Source organism: Squalius cephalus, assembly GCF_949319135.1.
Source record: "Squalius cephalus genome assembly, chromosome: 14".
Lineage (NCBI taxonomy): Eukaryota > Metazoa > Chordata > Actinopteri > Cypriniformes > Leuciscidae > Squalius > Squalius cephalus.
The window spans coordinates 30,368,095-30,385,708 of NC_137135.1; the positions used below are offsets into that span (position 1 = coordinate 30,368,095).

The window sequence follows — 17,614 nt, forward strand, 5'->3', positions numbered from 1 at the left end:
GCACAGCTGTCTGCAACATAAGAGAGAGGCTGGTTCATGGAAAAGTAGGTCAGTCTGAGTCTAGTGAGCCCGTCTCCGGCTACAGAACATCCAGTCATTTCCAAAAGACAAAATCAATGCTTGTTTTGAAGTTAAGCCAAAATGAAATGATTTTGTGTAAAGCCTGTGTGGAGGCATGTCTGCGTGGAATCTGCAATTATCACAGGACCTGATAGAGCACTGTGCTGTAATGCACAGTTGTACGTTCGGCATTGTCTGCGAGATTAAAGCCCTTTCGCTGAGTTCAGCGTCTCAACGGATCAGCCCGAAAGAGAAGATTACAGCTGCCTTAACCTATCAGAAGTGTTTAACATCTATTCAGAATGATAGATTGGTTAGGTGCGCAACAAGATTGTATGAGATAGATTAAACGGCTCGTACAGACAAAAATGAAAATTCTGTCTTCATTTAATAACCTACAAAAGAGAAATATGAAATAAGAAGAAAGCCATTTCAATTAAATGAAAGCAAATGGGGACTGATGGCATCAGACTCAACTGGAATAAAAGTATTCCACTAATAGACAGACCCACATTTAAGTCAATATAAATAAATAAAAATTCATATATATATAAAACTTGTTTTAAATTTTTTGTTATAGTATTAGTAAGTATAAATCAAATCTACACTACCGTTCAAAAGTTTGGGTTCATTTTTTAAAATAAATGAATACTTAAGATTTATTAATACCTTGGTGAGCATAAGAGACTTCAGCATGAAAACATGAAAAAACATGAAACATGAACAAATCTTACAGACCCCAAACTTTTGAACGGTAGTGTATATAAAAATAAAGTATATAGTTTTATAAATTAAATAATATTATTATGAATTCATGTATTCATGTAATCATTGATTTTCATTCATGTTTTATGTAAGGAGGAAAGTCATACAAAATTGATAATCATTGAGGGCATGTTAAAAAATGACAGAATTTTCATTTTTGCATGTACTATTTCTTTATATTTCTGCTACATTGTTCAACATGCACACTGAACTTCCCAGGCAAATTAAAGTTCGGTATGCAAGACTAGTCAAGTGTGCCCAGATCTGCCTTTATAATTAAATTTTCATGGGTCTGTGTCTAGAAAATTCCCCATATTCCCCTGTCCATGCACTGTTGCCTTGTTATTTAGACTATAGATCTAACCCCTGGCCAAAGATGCGTAGAATGTTCCCAACAGGGTTCTGTTGTAAAAAAGCAATCGTATACCGTACAGTCATAATCACTTAGATTCAATTAATAGCAGAGAGTATACACAGGCAGTTTTTGATGTACCTTCTTTTTCTTTTGATTGTTCAACATGAAAATCAATTCATATTGATTGATGAATCTATACTTTACAGCCAGAATAGCAAACAAAACAACATGCAGTTCACTGCGCCTGCTGTTTTGTTAACGTGCCTGGATTGCATCGACTTGCTTTAAGTCAGTGTCTGGCGGTTTCAAAGCCAGTGGAATAAAGACTTGCCTTTGGCCCGCTGCTAAATGATGCAGGTCTGGACCAATTTCACCAGACATGGGCGTGATTTGAGCTGGTTATAATAAGCTTGACCACCTGCTGATCGACAACAATGTCAGTGACTCTCTGATACACACAGTCATAGCACTGCCTGCATCCAACCACAGCAGAGAGACTGCGCCCAAAAAAAAAAAAAAAGCTAATTAACCTTATTTCTTGGAAAAATGCCCTGTGGAAATGGGAGAGAGGTGGCGTAGTCCTCCGGGGAATGGGAGGGGTGGGTGAATATGTGTTGTGCGTGTGTCGGAGAGAAAGGCCGCATGTAGGGGGTTGAACTTCAAGCGGAGGAAAACTGGTTTGAATTTCACACGTCATTAACAGATACATAATTTAACTACAGATGTGGAGAACTGAAGCTATAGGACACCACAACGACCATAAGAAAAGAGACAGACTGCGTGTGTTTATAGTATCTCATTTAAATTTAGTGCTTCTTTCCTTATTGCCAGGATACTAAAAAGGAGTACATTGGGATTGTAAAATTTAAAAGGATAAATTAGCTCTGGCCCAAAACCTAGTGAGCGGACTACAGTCTCTTATGCTCACCAAGGCTGCATTTATTTGATTAAAAATACAGTAAAACAGTAATAATGTGAAATATTACAGTTAAAAAATTGAATAAATTTTATAATGTAATTTATTCCTGTGATCATTACTCTAGTCTTCAGTGACACATGTTCCTTCAGAAATAAATGTAATATGCTGATTTGGTGCACAAGAAACATTTCTTATTATTATCATTATCAATATTAAAACTTTTTGTGTGTGTGTGTGTGTGTGTGTGTGTGTGTGTGTGTGTGTGTGTGTGTGTGTGTGTGTGTGTGTGTGTGTGTGTGTGTGTGTGTGGAAACCCTGATACACTTTTTCAGGATTCTTTGAGGAATGGAAAGTTCAAAAGAACAACATTTATTTGAAACAAAAGTCTTTTGAAACATTGTCTTTACTGTCACTTTTGATCAATTTAATGTGTTTTTGTTGAATAAAAAGTATTAATTTCTTTCAAAAAGAAAAAAAAGCTTACTCATCCCAAATTTTTAAATGGTAGAGTATATAGGTTTAGCTTTTTATGTTTTGTTTGCTATGCACTGCAATGAACTTTGCATATAGTCACCCAACGGTGGAGAAAGCGGGAGAAATGCAGAATATATTTATGCTTCTATATCATACCTTAAAATACTGAAACAAAATCAGATAATTCTAAATACAAAATTACTATCTACCTTTATGCACAATAAAATACAGTGCTATTAGCTCAGCAACATGCAACAATGTAATACAACACGAGTTGTAGTCTCTAGCTTATATTTTTGTTATAATTGCTATATGTAGTGTGTTCCAAATCAGTATTTTATGAAGTACCATTTCAGCTAGAATGCAGTCTTAGAAGGCAGCTGCCTATGTAGGTAGTAGATAGCAAGTTAGCTCACTAAATTCTGCAACAGAGCCATTGTGTTTGCATGTATGTGAATGTAGTTCCTACTGTTAAAGAGCCTGATTGTAACTTTTCTAAGGCTGTCTACATACAGATGATTTTTAAGTCATTCTTTAGTTGATGAGTTTAACTTTCTCCTCATGTTTCATTGACTACATCCCTCAATAAAAACCTCAATCCGAGTTTGACAGCAGTTGAATGTTTAATGCGACCGGCCCCTCGCTGTTTGTCCTCCTCATGCACTCAGCCTGACGCTGGGGAACAACATTAGTGCCTCACTGTTTCCCTCTAAATTATAAATGGGGGTCCTTTTGGGCTGGAGAAATATTTCTCTTTATGATTAAAGTCTTAAAAGTGTAGCCTGGGGCCGTTTGTGTTGGCGACCACTACTGATGCAGTCTGTCTGTCACTCTCTCTGTGCCTTGAATAATAGTGTGGGGTAGTGCATGTCATTATTCCTAATGTGAGAGCATGGGGGTGTAAATTGTATTGCAGGGGTTAGAGTGGCAGGGTCACCCCCGCTGGGCCGCTCTGTGCTGCGTTCTCCCTACTGATGAACTGCACAGATATTTTAAAGTAGGCCATTACATGGTGACAGCAGAGAAGTCTATGAACCGTTTGAGGGAAACATAACACGTGGTAAAATGTAGAGACAAACATTTGATAACTCATAGAAATGAAATGGGGTTAGATGCCCTCAAGGAAGAATGTAAGGTTTATAGTTATGACTATGGTTTGTGTGTGTGTGTGTGTGTGTGTGTGTGTGTGTGTGTGTGTGTGTGTGTGAGATCATTTTATTCCCTTGATGTGAGGTAGGGCTGTTAAACGATTAATCGCGAATCGCATCCAAAATAAAAGTTTGTTTTTACATAATACATGTGTGTGTACGGTGTATAATTATTTTCTATATATAAATACGCACACATGCATGTATATATTTAAGAAATATTTGCATGTATATACTGTGTATATATATTTATATTATATATAAATATTTTATATATAAATAACACATTTTCTTAAATATATATATGCATGTGTGTTTATTTATATATAGAAAATAATTATACTCCGTACACAGACATAAATTATGTAAACACAAACTTTTATTTTGGATGCGATTAATCGCGATTAATCGTTTGACAGCCCTAATGTGAGGCATTGCAAACATATACTGTCCAAACCACCAATGTTGTGAGTGGGTTCAGGATTAGTGAGGCTGACTAGTGAGTTTATCTAGATTTGTTTTGTTTTGTTTTTAGCTTTTATATTTTCAGCTGTGGTGCTTTAAAGGAAACAAATTTACAGATATTTAAACACTGGTATTAAGATGCATTTTGGTCGATCGGACCACAAGTTGAAGAGGGAAACACATTCCTGTTTACACCTGGTGTTTTGATCCGTCTCTTTTGTCCACTTTCAACCACTTCTGTCCTAAATTTCTTCCAGGGGAGGGTCTATGGGCGGGTAAATCTATCTTCATATGAACGCGACTGGAGACAAAAAAAAAAAACACGTAGAGCATCAGCTTTCATTTCTGCTCGGATAGCCACAAGACGACGCTGAACGCTGTGAGTGTGTGTTAGAAATTAGAAATGGTGAGAGAACATTGTGCTTGGTACATTTTTGTCTTCAAACCATACTTGGGTCTTCAGATGACAAAGGTTAAATCTCATCTGGCTAGCATGCTTCACATGATGTTTATGCATTAGGTCAGTAGACGGAGAGTGGCTGTTTGAACCCATTTGACTACACAAGCATTTACACTACGAAAGCAATCCAGTCAAATGCGTTTTCCACTTCCTCTGGAAGTGGTCAAAAGTGGACAAGCTCAAAACGTTTTAGACGCCTTTACATCGGTATTTAACGTTGTCCACTAGTGATCAGATCGACGAAAACACATCTTAATACCAGGTGTAGACAGGGCCTAAACTCATCTTCTTTAAAGTGCAGTGTTTCCCAACCTTTTTTTGTCTTATCTGCACCCATAAATCTATAAGTAACGTTTGAATAGTGTTCCTGTTTACTGGTATTAAACATTTACATTTGGCAGACACCTTTATCCAAAGTGACTAGCATTGTATTTAAGGTATGAATTTTTATCAGTTCATGCATTCCCTGGGATTCCTTTCTCCCATCTAGCGGTGAAATTGTATTTTGCATTCAAACGAATAGTGCTCTATAGCGCCTAACGCTTTTTCAAATGCGTGTTGCAACTACGGTAGCCGTTATGTACCAAGAAGCTATGACAACATGTCTTCCAATAGCACTTCATCGAGTTTTCTTTCGAGTGATGAGGTACGTTATTTTGCTTTTTTGGCGACGAGGATTCCTTCTCCTGTGGCTCGGCATAAGTATGATCCTGCATTATGAAGTACCGTGCAGTGCAGCCTTTCAAATTTTCCGGGGCAGTGACAAGCGCCTCTCACTGATCTCCTTGTCCGTTTCAGCTGGTTTCAGTCACGTGACGCTGGCTCTGAACGAAAACGCGTTGTGGAAACGCGTTGAGGTAGGCTAGAGCTTTTTGTCCCTCTCTGCTATTATAGTTTTTCAAAATGGCGGAACGACATGCCTCCTTGGACATGCCTCCAAGTCCTCCTTGGACTTACCTGTCCAATGTAAATAAAGATAAGGAATTCTTCGCTTACGAGGCTAAGTCAGATCATTGGCAGAGGTAATTTTACACCAATGAGGACATATTTATAAATAAAGACATTGATTTTAGCTAATAAAATACTTAAAAAAACTACACAGTGTACCTTTAAGTTTTGACAATTATGGGTCCATGCAATTGTATCTGATTATTAGTGATTTTTTTTTATTTTATATAGGTTTATCCAGGTACCTTCTGGGACCTACTGGACCATGTTGCCAAGTCCACAGTCTTCCCGCAGGAATTGGCTACTACTTTAAGTTGTTGTTGTTGTTGCTGCAGGTTGATTTTTTCCCCCACAGTTTGATTCCACCCCCCACCCCCGTACAATTTTGCCTCTGGCCAAACCCTGCTACTGGAGTACATGTACTCCTGGTTGGGAATCGCCACTACAGTTACCAAAACAATAATTTATCAAGATAAAATATTAAGTCCAAAACAATATTTATCAAGACAATTAGTGTGTTACTTCATGTGTCTGTTGAAAGCAATGTACCTGTTATTTATGTACCCATCAACATCCCTAGTTGAGGTAATCTTGTATTACAATGTAGTGAGGTAAGAATGAGGTAAGACTGTGGTGAGGTTAGACTATATTAAACGAAGATAAGATTGGCCTAGAATGAGGTAATCTTATATCTTAATGCTGCAATCTCCTCCTTTTAGTGCACTAGTGCCCACATAAGCAGTAATGCAACTGAGCCTGGGCCAGCTGTCTGCGCAGAACCATGAGGCCAATACTATCTATCCAGGCTAAGTTCTGCTGGCTTCGGGCCCTGCAGTGCAGATTGGAGTACCGCAAAGCTTTTTCCCTGCCAGGCAATATTTTTATCTTTCTCTCTCCCTGTGAGTTTTCGAAGCTCAGCTACTTTGCTAGCTTGCAGCGATTGATGATCTTGTCAGTGTTTCAGGGCGTTTTCTCATTCATTAGTGTGTTGTGTAGCGTGGGTGGTGGAATGGACTGATGTGTAAGCAAGTAGGGGGGATCGTTCTGGTCAATTACACCCATGCAACCTAAAAGACAAACTGAATCTCTTTCTCTTTCTCAGCATGGTCGCATCCATCCTCCAGCCATTAGTGCTGTCATGCCGAAAGCATCTGTGTTATGCTAATGAAACTAAATTTCATTTATTTTAGTGCTTTTTATTCCACTATAGATGATGTTTATCGCTGCATATGCTCTGCTTGTTTCAATGCAGGAAACGCTGGGATTCCCTGTGCAAATGAAATGCGGGAGAATTACGCCGCCGCAACTTGAATGTTCCCCAAGTGTGAGCAAACACGACTCCCGTTGGAAAGATGCAATAAAAAAGGAGAAGCTATTAAAAAACTAATATCCAGCTATGCATGAGTTTTCATTGCATATGTGAAATAATAAGTCCACACCTAAAAGGTCTTTATGAACCCCCATGGCATAATTTGATATTTCTCTTTGGCGTAAGAAAGGGGATGCCAATATTGGGTGTTCCTGAAACACCCCTCTATCACCTATCTGTCAGGGCTTTATTAGGTTTGGGACCCAACAAACCACTACTGGGACTACAAAGTTACCCCTGCGAAATCCAATTACAACAGCCATGGCACTTCAGTGAATTAGACAAATTGGGGAAGAGAAGAGGTCCTTTAGTAGGTCACGCTGCTGGGTCATAGGGCAGATAGCACTGGTTGTTTCAGAAAAGAGTGCACTCGATAATCAAAATCAAACCATGCTCGGAATGTGCATCAACACACATTACTCTCTGATGTAAGTGATCCCAATGGAGAATTCCAACCACTCCGAACTCAGATGCCCATTTTCTATATGTGTCTATTGACAGAAGCACACAAGGGTTATAGTGCCGCTTTATTGAACTCTGTCTATCACAGCCTCCACAGCCTGCGGGAGAGAAACACTGAGCGAGAGTAACCCTGAACCTCAATTACGCCTCTGTGGAAGTCTGCAGTGGGGAAATACCACCATCATCTACCGCATCACGTGAGCAAGGCAGTATGGGTATGCACATAGTGGTGAGGGGGCGGGGTGAACGAGTGCAACCTAGATTGTAACAGCTAAATGCAAACACATTTATGCAGGATTTTGGGAATGCCATGTTAAAACCATAGTCTAGCATTGTGCAAGAGTTGTGACGAGGAATACTTAAACCCAGGACTGTAAAAACCACAGACAATGACCATTTTTACATGCACATCATTTTACGATTGAGATCCATAGGTCCCTTTTTCTGTACATTCTTAAAAATAAAGGTTCCAGCAGACGGTTTTCATTGAGTAATCATTCTGGTTTCCCCAAAGAACCTTTTAGTGAACTGTTCTTAAGAACCATTATTTTCTTAGTGTAACAAATATTTTAATAATATAACGAACCCTTTTTCCACTATAAAAACCTTTTGTGGAAAGGTTCCATGGATGTTAAAGGTTCTTCACGGAACCATTGATCCCAATAAAGAGCTTTTATTTTGATTAAGAGTCTAAAAGACTTTTGCATGATATTCAGCTACTGGAATTTTCTATTCAGCCAGTATGAAAATACTGGAGATGTTCTTTCATGCATTCTTGTAATTTTGGTCAGTAACTTGATCAACTTAACTAATAATAACTTCTCATTTATGTTAAGAGTAAAAACACAAGCATGGTAATTTGCAAAATGTAGGCCAAGATGTTCTTAAAATTCTTGCTCCAAAAATAGTTAGCCTTTTCTGTCTGAATCTGAAATCACCCAGAATCACCTTTGTTTGGACATATTTAGGTAATATGTTCAAATGACACACACATCATTGGAATATGACCAAATGACCAAATTAATATTCTTGTGCATGTAAGCACAGTCATTGTAAGGGATGTGCATCCACATTTATTTAGAATAATGGTCAATCAATTAAATTGTAAGACCCTTTGATCTTCCCCAATCTTATATACTTGGTTACATCCTAGCTTGTACTATAGTCATGCAACACTAAACCACCAGCTTCTGTGTAATTAGGACAGATATCAAATTTTAGCTCTCCCCAAAAAGCACCAAAACATCTGAGAACAGCACTGAAAACAGCTGGGAATGATGGGTGAAGCCACATATACTGCAAAGAGAACTGGTAGGGTCTAAAATGTATGCTTTGAGATGGTCTTTTAAAACATAATTTATACATATTGTGTGGGATAAATTCCTAACTGCCAGTGATTAGCATAAACTGCTTATGATTTCAGGTACCAATCTTAATGCAAACAGAATGCAGTCAGCCACACTCCTTCGAGACCATATCAGCGAGACAGCGAGGGCCACATTTGCCGGTGAAAGACACTGTGCGGCTTATGGTATGTGAGGGTGTGTGCGCCTGAGCAAACGCTCCACCGCTACTGTGTGATTTACAGAAAGCCGGGGTGGGCACAAGACAGGTCATAAACCAAGGAAACCAGGGGCATTCGAGTCCAACAGCTATACAGATTGATTCTGCTCATTAAGTCTGTTTTGCAAAACCTCCCACAGCCATTAATCACTGCCCAGGAAGATGCCCACCACCGCCACCACGCCCAGAGCTAGCTTTCCTGCTATACATCTACGCTCCAAACATGACAGGAGATTGTTCACCTCAAATGTTTGCATTAAACGTGCCAGGCTTTATCTTGCACCTGCATTTTAATGTGGCTGTAAAACATGTGGCTGTAAAACAGACTGAAGATTGAGTCATTGGGTTTACAAACTCCCATACATTACACATGTGAAACTACAACTAAAGTATGCATAACTTCCATTAATGTAGATTATATTATATCTTATGAAGCTCTTCTCAGACACACGCTCACTCTCCAAAACCACAACATCTCTGTATCACTGCATTTCTAATACAGGTTTACATTATTAGATGGGAAAATAACTGATTATTATACCTATTTTTTGTTGCAGTTTTACTGTGGATTGGCTGAAACAGAGCACCAAGATAAGAATAAAGAATACAGTTTTTTATTTACTTGCTTAAAAGCAATTTCAAATGATGATATTGCCAAATGTACTGTTTTGAATCTTTTAATAATCACTCCAAAAATGTCTGCGGTGTTCTGTTATGCCAGTCATACCTGACTCATTGTACACGTCACATCTCAATGGCCACTGCCCCATAGTAACACCTAAAACCAGAGCTCAGACTAATGCAAGGTCTATATATAGTCCTCCTAAGCCCATAAAAACAGGAGAAGCATCTGGGGTCCAGCACACTGTGTGTGTGAATGCAAGACTTTCAGATCACAAAGTCTGAGAATCATCAATGCACCAAAAAGCACTAACGCCCAATGTTCAAGCAACACATTCATATACAGGAGAGTCTTAAAGAGAAGCCCCCCGCCCCCCACCGTCACCGTCATCGTCATTAATATAAGTGAGAATCGAATTCAATTCAATTTTCCAAATACCTTCGGTTGCATAGTTGTGGTCCCGAAGGAAGCTGTTGTTAATTTTGCGACTGTCACTCTCCTCCTCCATTTATGATTCCGTTATATGGGAATGCTGAAGTAGACACGCAGGAATCCATCGTGGACCCTGAACATCAGCAGGCGGTTTGCGGGTCCATCGCGCTGTCTGTCGCCCCTCTCATGAACGTGACGGATGATCTGATGCCCGGGGTGATACAGCTGGAGCTCGTTTGGTAAAAAAATCCCTCAGCAATACATACTTAACGCATGTGAAGCACTTCTTAAACAGGTGTGCTGGCGAATCCGTTTAGAAGATCTCCTATCTTGAAAGGAGATTAATGGACAACGAATGCGTAAAGGTGTAAAGAACCCTGGTACCCTGGTAAACGAGGTGCGCTGAATGTGGTAAACTAGGGCAGGATTTCCACCTTCTGAGCCGAGGAGGCGGGGTTATGCGTCAAGCGCTCGATCCATCCATCTCTCTCTCTCTCTCTCTCTCTCTCTCTCTCTCTCTCTCTCTCTCTCTCTCTCTCTCTCTCTCTCTCTCTCTCTCTCTCTTTCTCGCTCTCTCTGCTGCTGAGGACATTCAGTCTGTTTCATGGGTTCATGTGGTTCTTCTGTCGTTCTAGAAGTTCTGCCTGAGCGCGGGCTCCTCCCAGTCACACAGGCGCTGTCCAGTGCTGAAATCACCGCACGTGCCAATTCAAATGTTCCCTGACCACCACAGCGAGCAAATGACGTAAACACGATAATTGCCAGTGATTTTACGCAATTTGCTTTATACGTAATTGGTTGCACTTTTACAGCCCCTGAAACCAAAATAGGATAGCCCTACCATGAATGAAACCCCCCATTCCCTTTATTCAGTTAATTCAGCTTTAATCTAGATGCCGTTAGCAGTTGATGGCAAAGCAAGAATTTTGAGGACCACTGAGATGGAATCAAAACAAGGTTGGGGGATTTTAAAGTATTTATTATTTTTAAACATACTTGTATGGACGTTTCAACAGTTAAATCACAAGTTCACTCTAAACAATGCTGGGTTGCTTCAATTATTTCATTTTAAACCCAACGGTTGGGTTTGCCCATATTTGACCCAAACATAGGTTGAAACCTGGTTGAAACAACCCAGTATATATATTATATATATATATATATATATATATATATATATATATATATATATATATATAATATATATATATATATATATATATATATATATATATATATATATATATATATATATATACTGGGTTGTTTCAACCAGGTATTTTTTTTTTTTTTTTTTTTTTTACTAACCCTCTGAATTGGCGCTCGTGAACAAGCGCATGCGCGCCTGATAGCCATCTCAACAGTTATACGCGCTTTTAGGATCAGTATCGGGCGGTACACAAACGTAAGTCCTGTCAATATTTATCACTTTATTTTAGGTTTTATGTAACAAATATACCACAAAAAACTTTAAAAGCATAAAGGTTTGTTTAAAGCAACACCAAAATCATTTCAAGTGGTTCTTGTAACAGGGTGAACGACACTTCTGCATTCGCTTTGCGACCCTTTATCGGCTATACCGCACTATGCAAGTTTGCCAGATCGGGTAGCGGATCTGTAGTTCAATTTGACTTGCTTTACGGCAAGCGTTACAATAGCAAAAAAAAAAAAAAAAAAAAAAAAAAAAGTAATTATTTTGTTTTTCTTCGTTTCTGATGTCGCAATACATCATACTTTCATAAAATCACGCAACATACTCTACCTTGTCTGTGGACATTGTTATTTCCAAAGCCGGAGCTGGATAAATAAATACGGTAGGCTGCAGTAGGCTAAATTATTTAGACAGCGGTAATGGACAATTCCGCTTCCAACCTGTAGGGGGAAGGAAGAGGAAAAGTGCTTTGGTGTTGCTTTAAAAGTCAAATTACAAAGGATTTTGATGGAAACGTCTTAAGAATACATTAGCCTACTGTTAGCTAATGAAGCTAGCTGCGAAAAAAAAAAGTTGCACAAGATTAACATGAAGCAATTTTTGTCTCCAGCAAAATTACTATACATTTTTATAAAACAACAAAAATTCCTCAAACGTTCACCCCCGTGAAAGTCTTTGAATAATAAAAAAGCATTCTGGTGTATATTTTGTGGTAGTACGCTACATTCCATCTAAAACTATTCTAAACAGTATTTAGCTGATTCTTTCACAATTCAAATGCATGCATTAGTTTAATGTCTTAATCAAGAAACTAAATTGAATATTTGTAGTTTAGTAAATTATTTGTCAACCAGCAGGACAATTTAAAAATAAACTATGTTTTAAGAAAACATAAAAAGAACATAAAAGGTGACATGTTACAGGGTCTAAATTAGGCCTATGCACTTTGCATTTACACTTAAATCTTTATGTTGATAAAAAATTTTTTTTAAAAAAGGATATTGACGGCATAGCATTTTACTATTAAATCTCCCTCTCCCTTGCTTTCTTCCTTTCTGCCGTTACTTTCAACACTATTCTTTGGCACACTCTCCTTGAATCACTGATATTTCCTTGAGGAAATGCAAATCTAGTTCGTTTTCAAATGTGAAAACAATCCACTTGATTTGGATAAGTGATACGTGAACAGAGGATTCGCAAATCTGTCACACTGGATTCTATTTAGATCCCTTTAGGGTCTCATTCGCCTTAAGTGTGCAGACCAGACGAAGATTAATTCGATTAGAGCCCAGCCGCTGGCGCGTTCATTTTGGATAGATTTGATTTACATGCTGATTTTAATATGAATCTCTGCAGGGACTTTCCCCTGCTACTCTCATTCTGTCTTTAAGCATATTTTCCACTGTAATCTACCTGATGCCAGTGTCCAAAACAAATCTGCTTTGAAATTCAAAACCAAAACACAGGCATAATAAATATGCAGAGGATCCTAAATGCACCAGACATTTAATTCCAAAAGCCAATTTACCGATACAATCTGTCTATCGGCCCTTTCAGACAATTTCATATAGTCCATCATCACATGCCATTTTCCACTTAATCACCCATTAGTTTCCATTAGAATGCATGTGTGCAACATCTCTGGGTGAGCTGTAATCAGGCATATTGCATTGCACCTGTTTTCATGTGATTTTCAAACCTTTCCACCCCACTGAATGCATCTGAAGCGTCCAAGCCCAAAACCCGCATGCCGTTTCCCTCGCCTGACAACAATCCTTATCATTATTCCAACAGGGCGACAAAAATCAATGATTTTCTGTCAGGGGAGAGGGAGGACCAGGACGATGACAAATTCCAGTTGGCATCTTTTAAAGATCAACAGGGAGAGCAGCTATCTGTCAGTCAGAGGGAGAGAGGGGGCGAGAGATATGGAGGGAAAGACGGAGATGCATTAATAAAAAAAGAGGGAGACAGTCGAGTGGGGCAGACTGTTTTACACAGTATAATTAGAGTGAGAGCTGCGCATTGCCAACAGCATCAGCAGTCTGCTTTGAGATCAATGGTGGTGCTTTAATTAAAGTCCTGCCGTTCTGACTTTCCATTCCTCTGTAGCATTGGCTTAAAGAAATAGTACTACGCCCAAAAATGAAATTGTGTTATTTACTCACTGCCTTCGTTACAAACCTGCTGTTGTTATTTTATTCAGTGGAACACAAAAGGAGAATCATAAAGCTTTTTATACAATGGCAATTCACAGCATGTCTGCCAAGCTCTTAAATAGGACAAAATAAATGTAGTCTGTATGACCCATGCGCTATATTCCTATTATTTTGAGAACATACAATAGATTTATGAAGGGAACAGACTTTATTCAAACAGCATACTTGATTTAAAATTTCAGTTATATTAGTAGCCCAATTTATATTTAAATACGGTTTTCAGTCAGCAATAAATTATTCATCGCACAAAACTATTATACAACTTTAGAAGACTTGCAAAGTATTGCACAATTTGTATAGACAACAGTAATTTTACTGAATGTTTGTCCTTTTTGGAGTCTTACAGATGTGGTCTATGAACTATGTAAAAATTGTGTAAAAATGACCCCCCCCCCCCCCCCCCCCCCAAAAAAAAAAAAAAGTTTTACTTTTGAAACAACACCAGGGTGAGTAAATGATAGCTAAAATGTCATTTTTTGGGTGAATATTCCTATAAAAAAGGCTCTAGTGTTGGACTGCCTATGCATGTCTCTTCAAGGCCACCTGAGACTCTCTTCCACCCTGCGTTTATACTCTGTGAACAATGTCGGTTTAAGTCTTTGCTTCCTGAATAGCATATTACAACTAAAACAGCAGTATCAAATATGAAACGATCAATATATACTCTCACAAATGGGATTTCTGTGTTCCTGGAAAACCTTTGGTCTCACAGAGATGTACGATGCTATTTAAAACACTTAAGGCCTGGGGCTTTCTCTTGCATCTCAGCCCATCCAATGGTGTGCATCAAGGCTACAACACAAAACATGAAGATAATTACAATGCTGTGATATCTTCATGGCCAATTGCTCGCACTGATGTGCAGTGGCCTGAGGACGCCGGTGCTTTAAAGCCTTGAAAGCCAGACCAATCACTGAAGCTGTAACAGAGAACAGTCATGGTGGTAATTCCACAATGGTTAATCAATACATCACTATTGATCCTTAATCCGCAATCATGCATCCTGCAGAAATAGATTATTTGTGGGCTGTGATTAGTGACTTTTTCACCCCAAAAAACCAAAATGGATATAAAACACTTGAGTTGTGTCCCACATGACACACTACACACTACAAACTGTATACTCTATTGTCTAGTGTATGATTTTTATAAGGTTATTTTGTCATTCAACATCAGAGTCTAATAGAGTGCAACAGTGCACGCCCACTTATTCAGCGGAAGTATTTTTTACATTCATTTCTCTGATAGGGATTTTTAAAAAATTCTTTATTAAAGTGTTATAAGCTATGAACCAAATCAACCAACAACAAGGTGAAACATAACATTACAAACTTTGATTTGAAGCAAAAACTTGTTTAAAAATCAGACAGAAATACAAAGGCACAAGACTGTGTACTTAACGGCTTCAGTGGGAGAAAGAACTACAATCCCACGAAGCACTGCGAACAGCATAATCGAATTTAAAGGGGTGGTTGATTATGATTTCACTTTTCTAACTTTATTCTACCTATTCTACATTTATTCCACCTTTTCTAACTTTCATTCTGACGTAGAAGCTGAAAGTGCTGCGCTGTTTACACCACGTCAACAGCGTAGAAGAATGAGAAGAAGAATTTTGCGCACAAAAATGATTCTCGTCGCTTCATAACATTAAGGTTGAACTGTAGTCACATGGACTATTTTAACAATGTCTTTACTACCTTTCCGGGCCTTGAAAGTGGTCGTTGCATTGCTGTCTGTGGAGGGGTCAGAAAGCTCTCGGATTTCATTGACAAAATATCTTCATTTGTGATCCGAAGATGAACGAAAGTCTTACGGGTTTGGAACGACATGAGGGTGAGTAATTCATGACATAATTTTTAGTTTTATTAAATAAATACATCATCTGGGTATTTGAAGTGCATTTTTTCTTTTTGGAATTATCAGTGTGAACACTACTCACACTATACAACAAAAAAATCATAAAATAGTGCAGAAAATAATACCCAAATTGGGTATATAAGTTAATGGATCCATCTGTTGAAGGTGCGTGTAAGGACTAACCAATACTGACTAAGATCCATTTCAGAGCAGCTGACTCAACAAGACCTTTATATCTAATATGTGCTTCTTCGCTCTATGAACATACAGTATATAAAGTATAATCCAACTGTGACATTTATCAATGTAGACAGAGGTGACAAATGTTATAAACAAAGAAAATAAGATCATCATGGGAAGAGAATGAAAAGAGAGTGAAAGAGATGGAGCGAGAGAAAAAGATGGGGGTTGGGAGAGACAACCAGATGGATGCATAGTTTGGGCTGAACGTTTTAAAACCAGCCCAGAGGCAAGTGCCTTTGTCAGGCCAGTTTACATGTGAAGTCATTCCAATTAAAAGACTGAGTAGCTCACTCCATCATTCGTATAACACACTGATACAAACACTTGCATGCTGGGTAGATTATTTATAGGGCAGACAGGTCAACTACACAACAATATTTACATACATATACACAAGTAATTAATATAATGGCTTGATTAATTAGATAAAAGATGAAGAGTGGTGTTTACACATGATGGTAGGGTGGTTGCAATGGCATATAATTGAATATAATATTAACATTTTATATATACTGCATACCAGTGTGAATACCAGCCTATAGCTCGTGCGAAGGTAATTTGGACGTGCGAAGGTAATTTGGACCTAATGGGCGGAGCTAGAATATCCAACCACACCCTAAGCTGGACGTCATTTGACTCTGCAGTGAGTATCACTTGGCATTAGTGGTGGGGATTGTTCAGCGACTCTTTCCAGTAGGTGGCGACAAATGACTGTCTTTATGACTGAATTAGTTACTTGTTTACTCAACCGATTTATTAAAACACCCTGATTCATTCAGGAACTAAAACAAGGGACTGTTGCTGACTTCGGAACCGCATACTAGCATACTACTCTTCCTATTCCTGCCATAGAAAGATGGTAAAAATAGTAAGAGTAGTATGCCAGTGTGTGGTTAGCTGTGCATAGCTGTGTTCGAAAACATTACTTCGCTAAGATAGTCCACTTGAAGGAGTGAATGAAAACGAGTGAGTGTATTTGGACACTGAGTGCGCCGGAAAGGCTGTCGATTTTGCATAGTTTGTGCTTACTGTTTAATAATCATTTGGCACTCAGCAAAATGGCAGCTTCAGTAATGAAATCATTTATACAATACAATACAATACAATATAAATTTAATTTCTATGGCACATTTAAAACAACTGCCGTTGACCAAAGTGCTTAACAGCATAGATAATACAACAAAAGCAATACAGTCACGCACACAAAATTAAAACCTGATCACTCAATCAGTTCTAAAAGCCATACTAAAAAGATTCGACTTCAAACTAGACTTAGAAACATCCAGAGATGGGGAAGATTTAATGTGCATTGGAAGAGGGTTCCATAAGCGTGGGGAATATTCCATAATCTTGAACTCTGTCATGGAAACTATGTATAATCTTTAATTAAACAATTTCATAATCAATTAAAAAGGAATTTATACCTGTATGATATTACCCTGTACCCAAATTGGACCATCGGTTTGGAAAATGAATGTATGGATGATTCAGATGCATCTTCTGGTCAGACGCAGGAATTCATTCAGCACGAGCCTCACAGTGCATTATGGGTATTCTCTAACCGTTGAGAGTGCATCAGTTGTACACTTGTTATTGCTGTGCATTATGGGATTGAATGAGTGCACTCGATAACGTCCACCATGGTTTCGGACTCCATTACAAATGGCTGTCCCCTCAAATAGGGCTCTGTTATAGGGGGCGATTTCGGACACAGCCCAAGTCTTTATGAGTTATTGAATCGCTATTTACTCGGAGATACATTGTTTCATCCTAATTTGGTTTATTTGGAACTAAAAAGACCGGCAATACTGTGTCTAA

The 17,614-nt window shown here is 38.5% G+C and overlaps 1 protein-coding gene across 2 annotated transcripts in view; it reads right to left on the minus strand.

The window, feature by feature from the left end:
- The window catches only part of ppp2r2ba (protein phosphatase 2, regulatory subunit B, beta a), a 54,250-nt gene that overhangs the window by 16,905 nt on the left and 19,731 nt on the right, over positions 1-17,614 (minus strand). Inside the window, exon 1 of one of the 2 annotated variants that reach the window (XM_079891711.1) lies at positions 10,049-10,656. The exons of the other annotated variant lie outside the window; for it this stretch is intronic. Within the exon in view, the coding sequence (XP_079747837.1) occupies positions 10,049-10,118 (70 nt within the window). The 5' untranslated portion in view covers positions 10,119-10,656. Of the gene's footprint in view, positions 1-10,048; positions 10,657-17,614 lie in introns of those variants that run through there. 2 annotated transcript variants of the gene reach the window in all.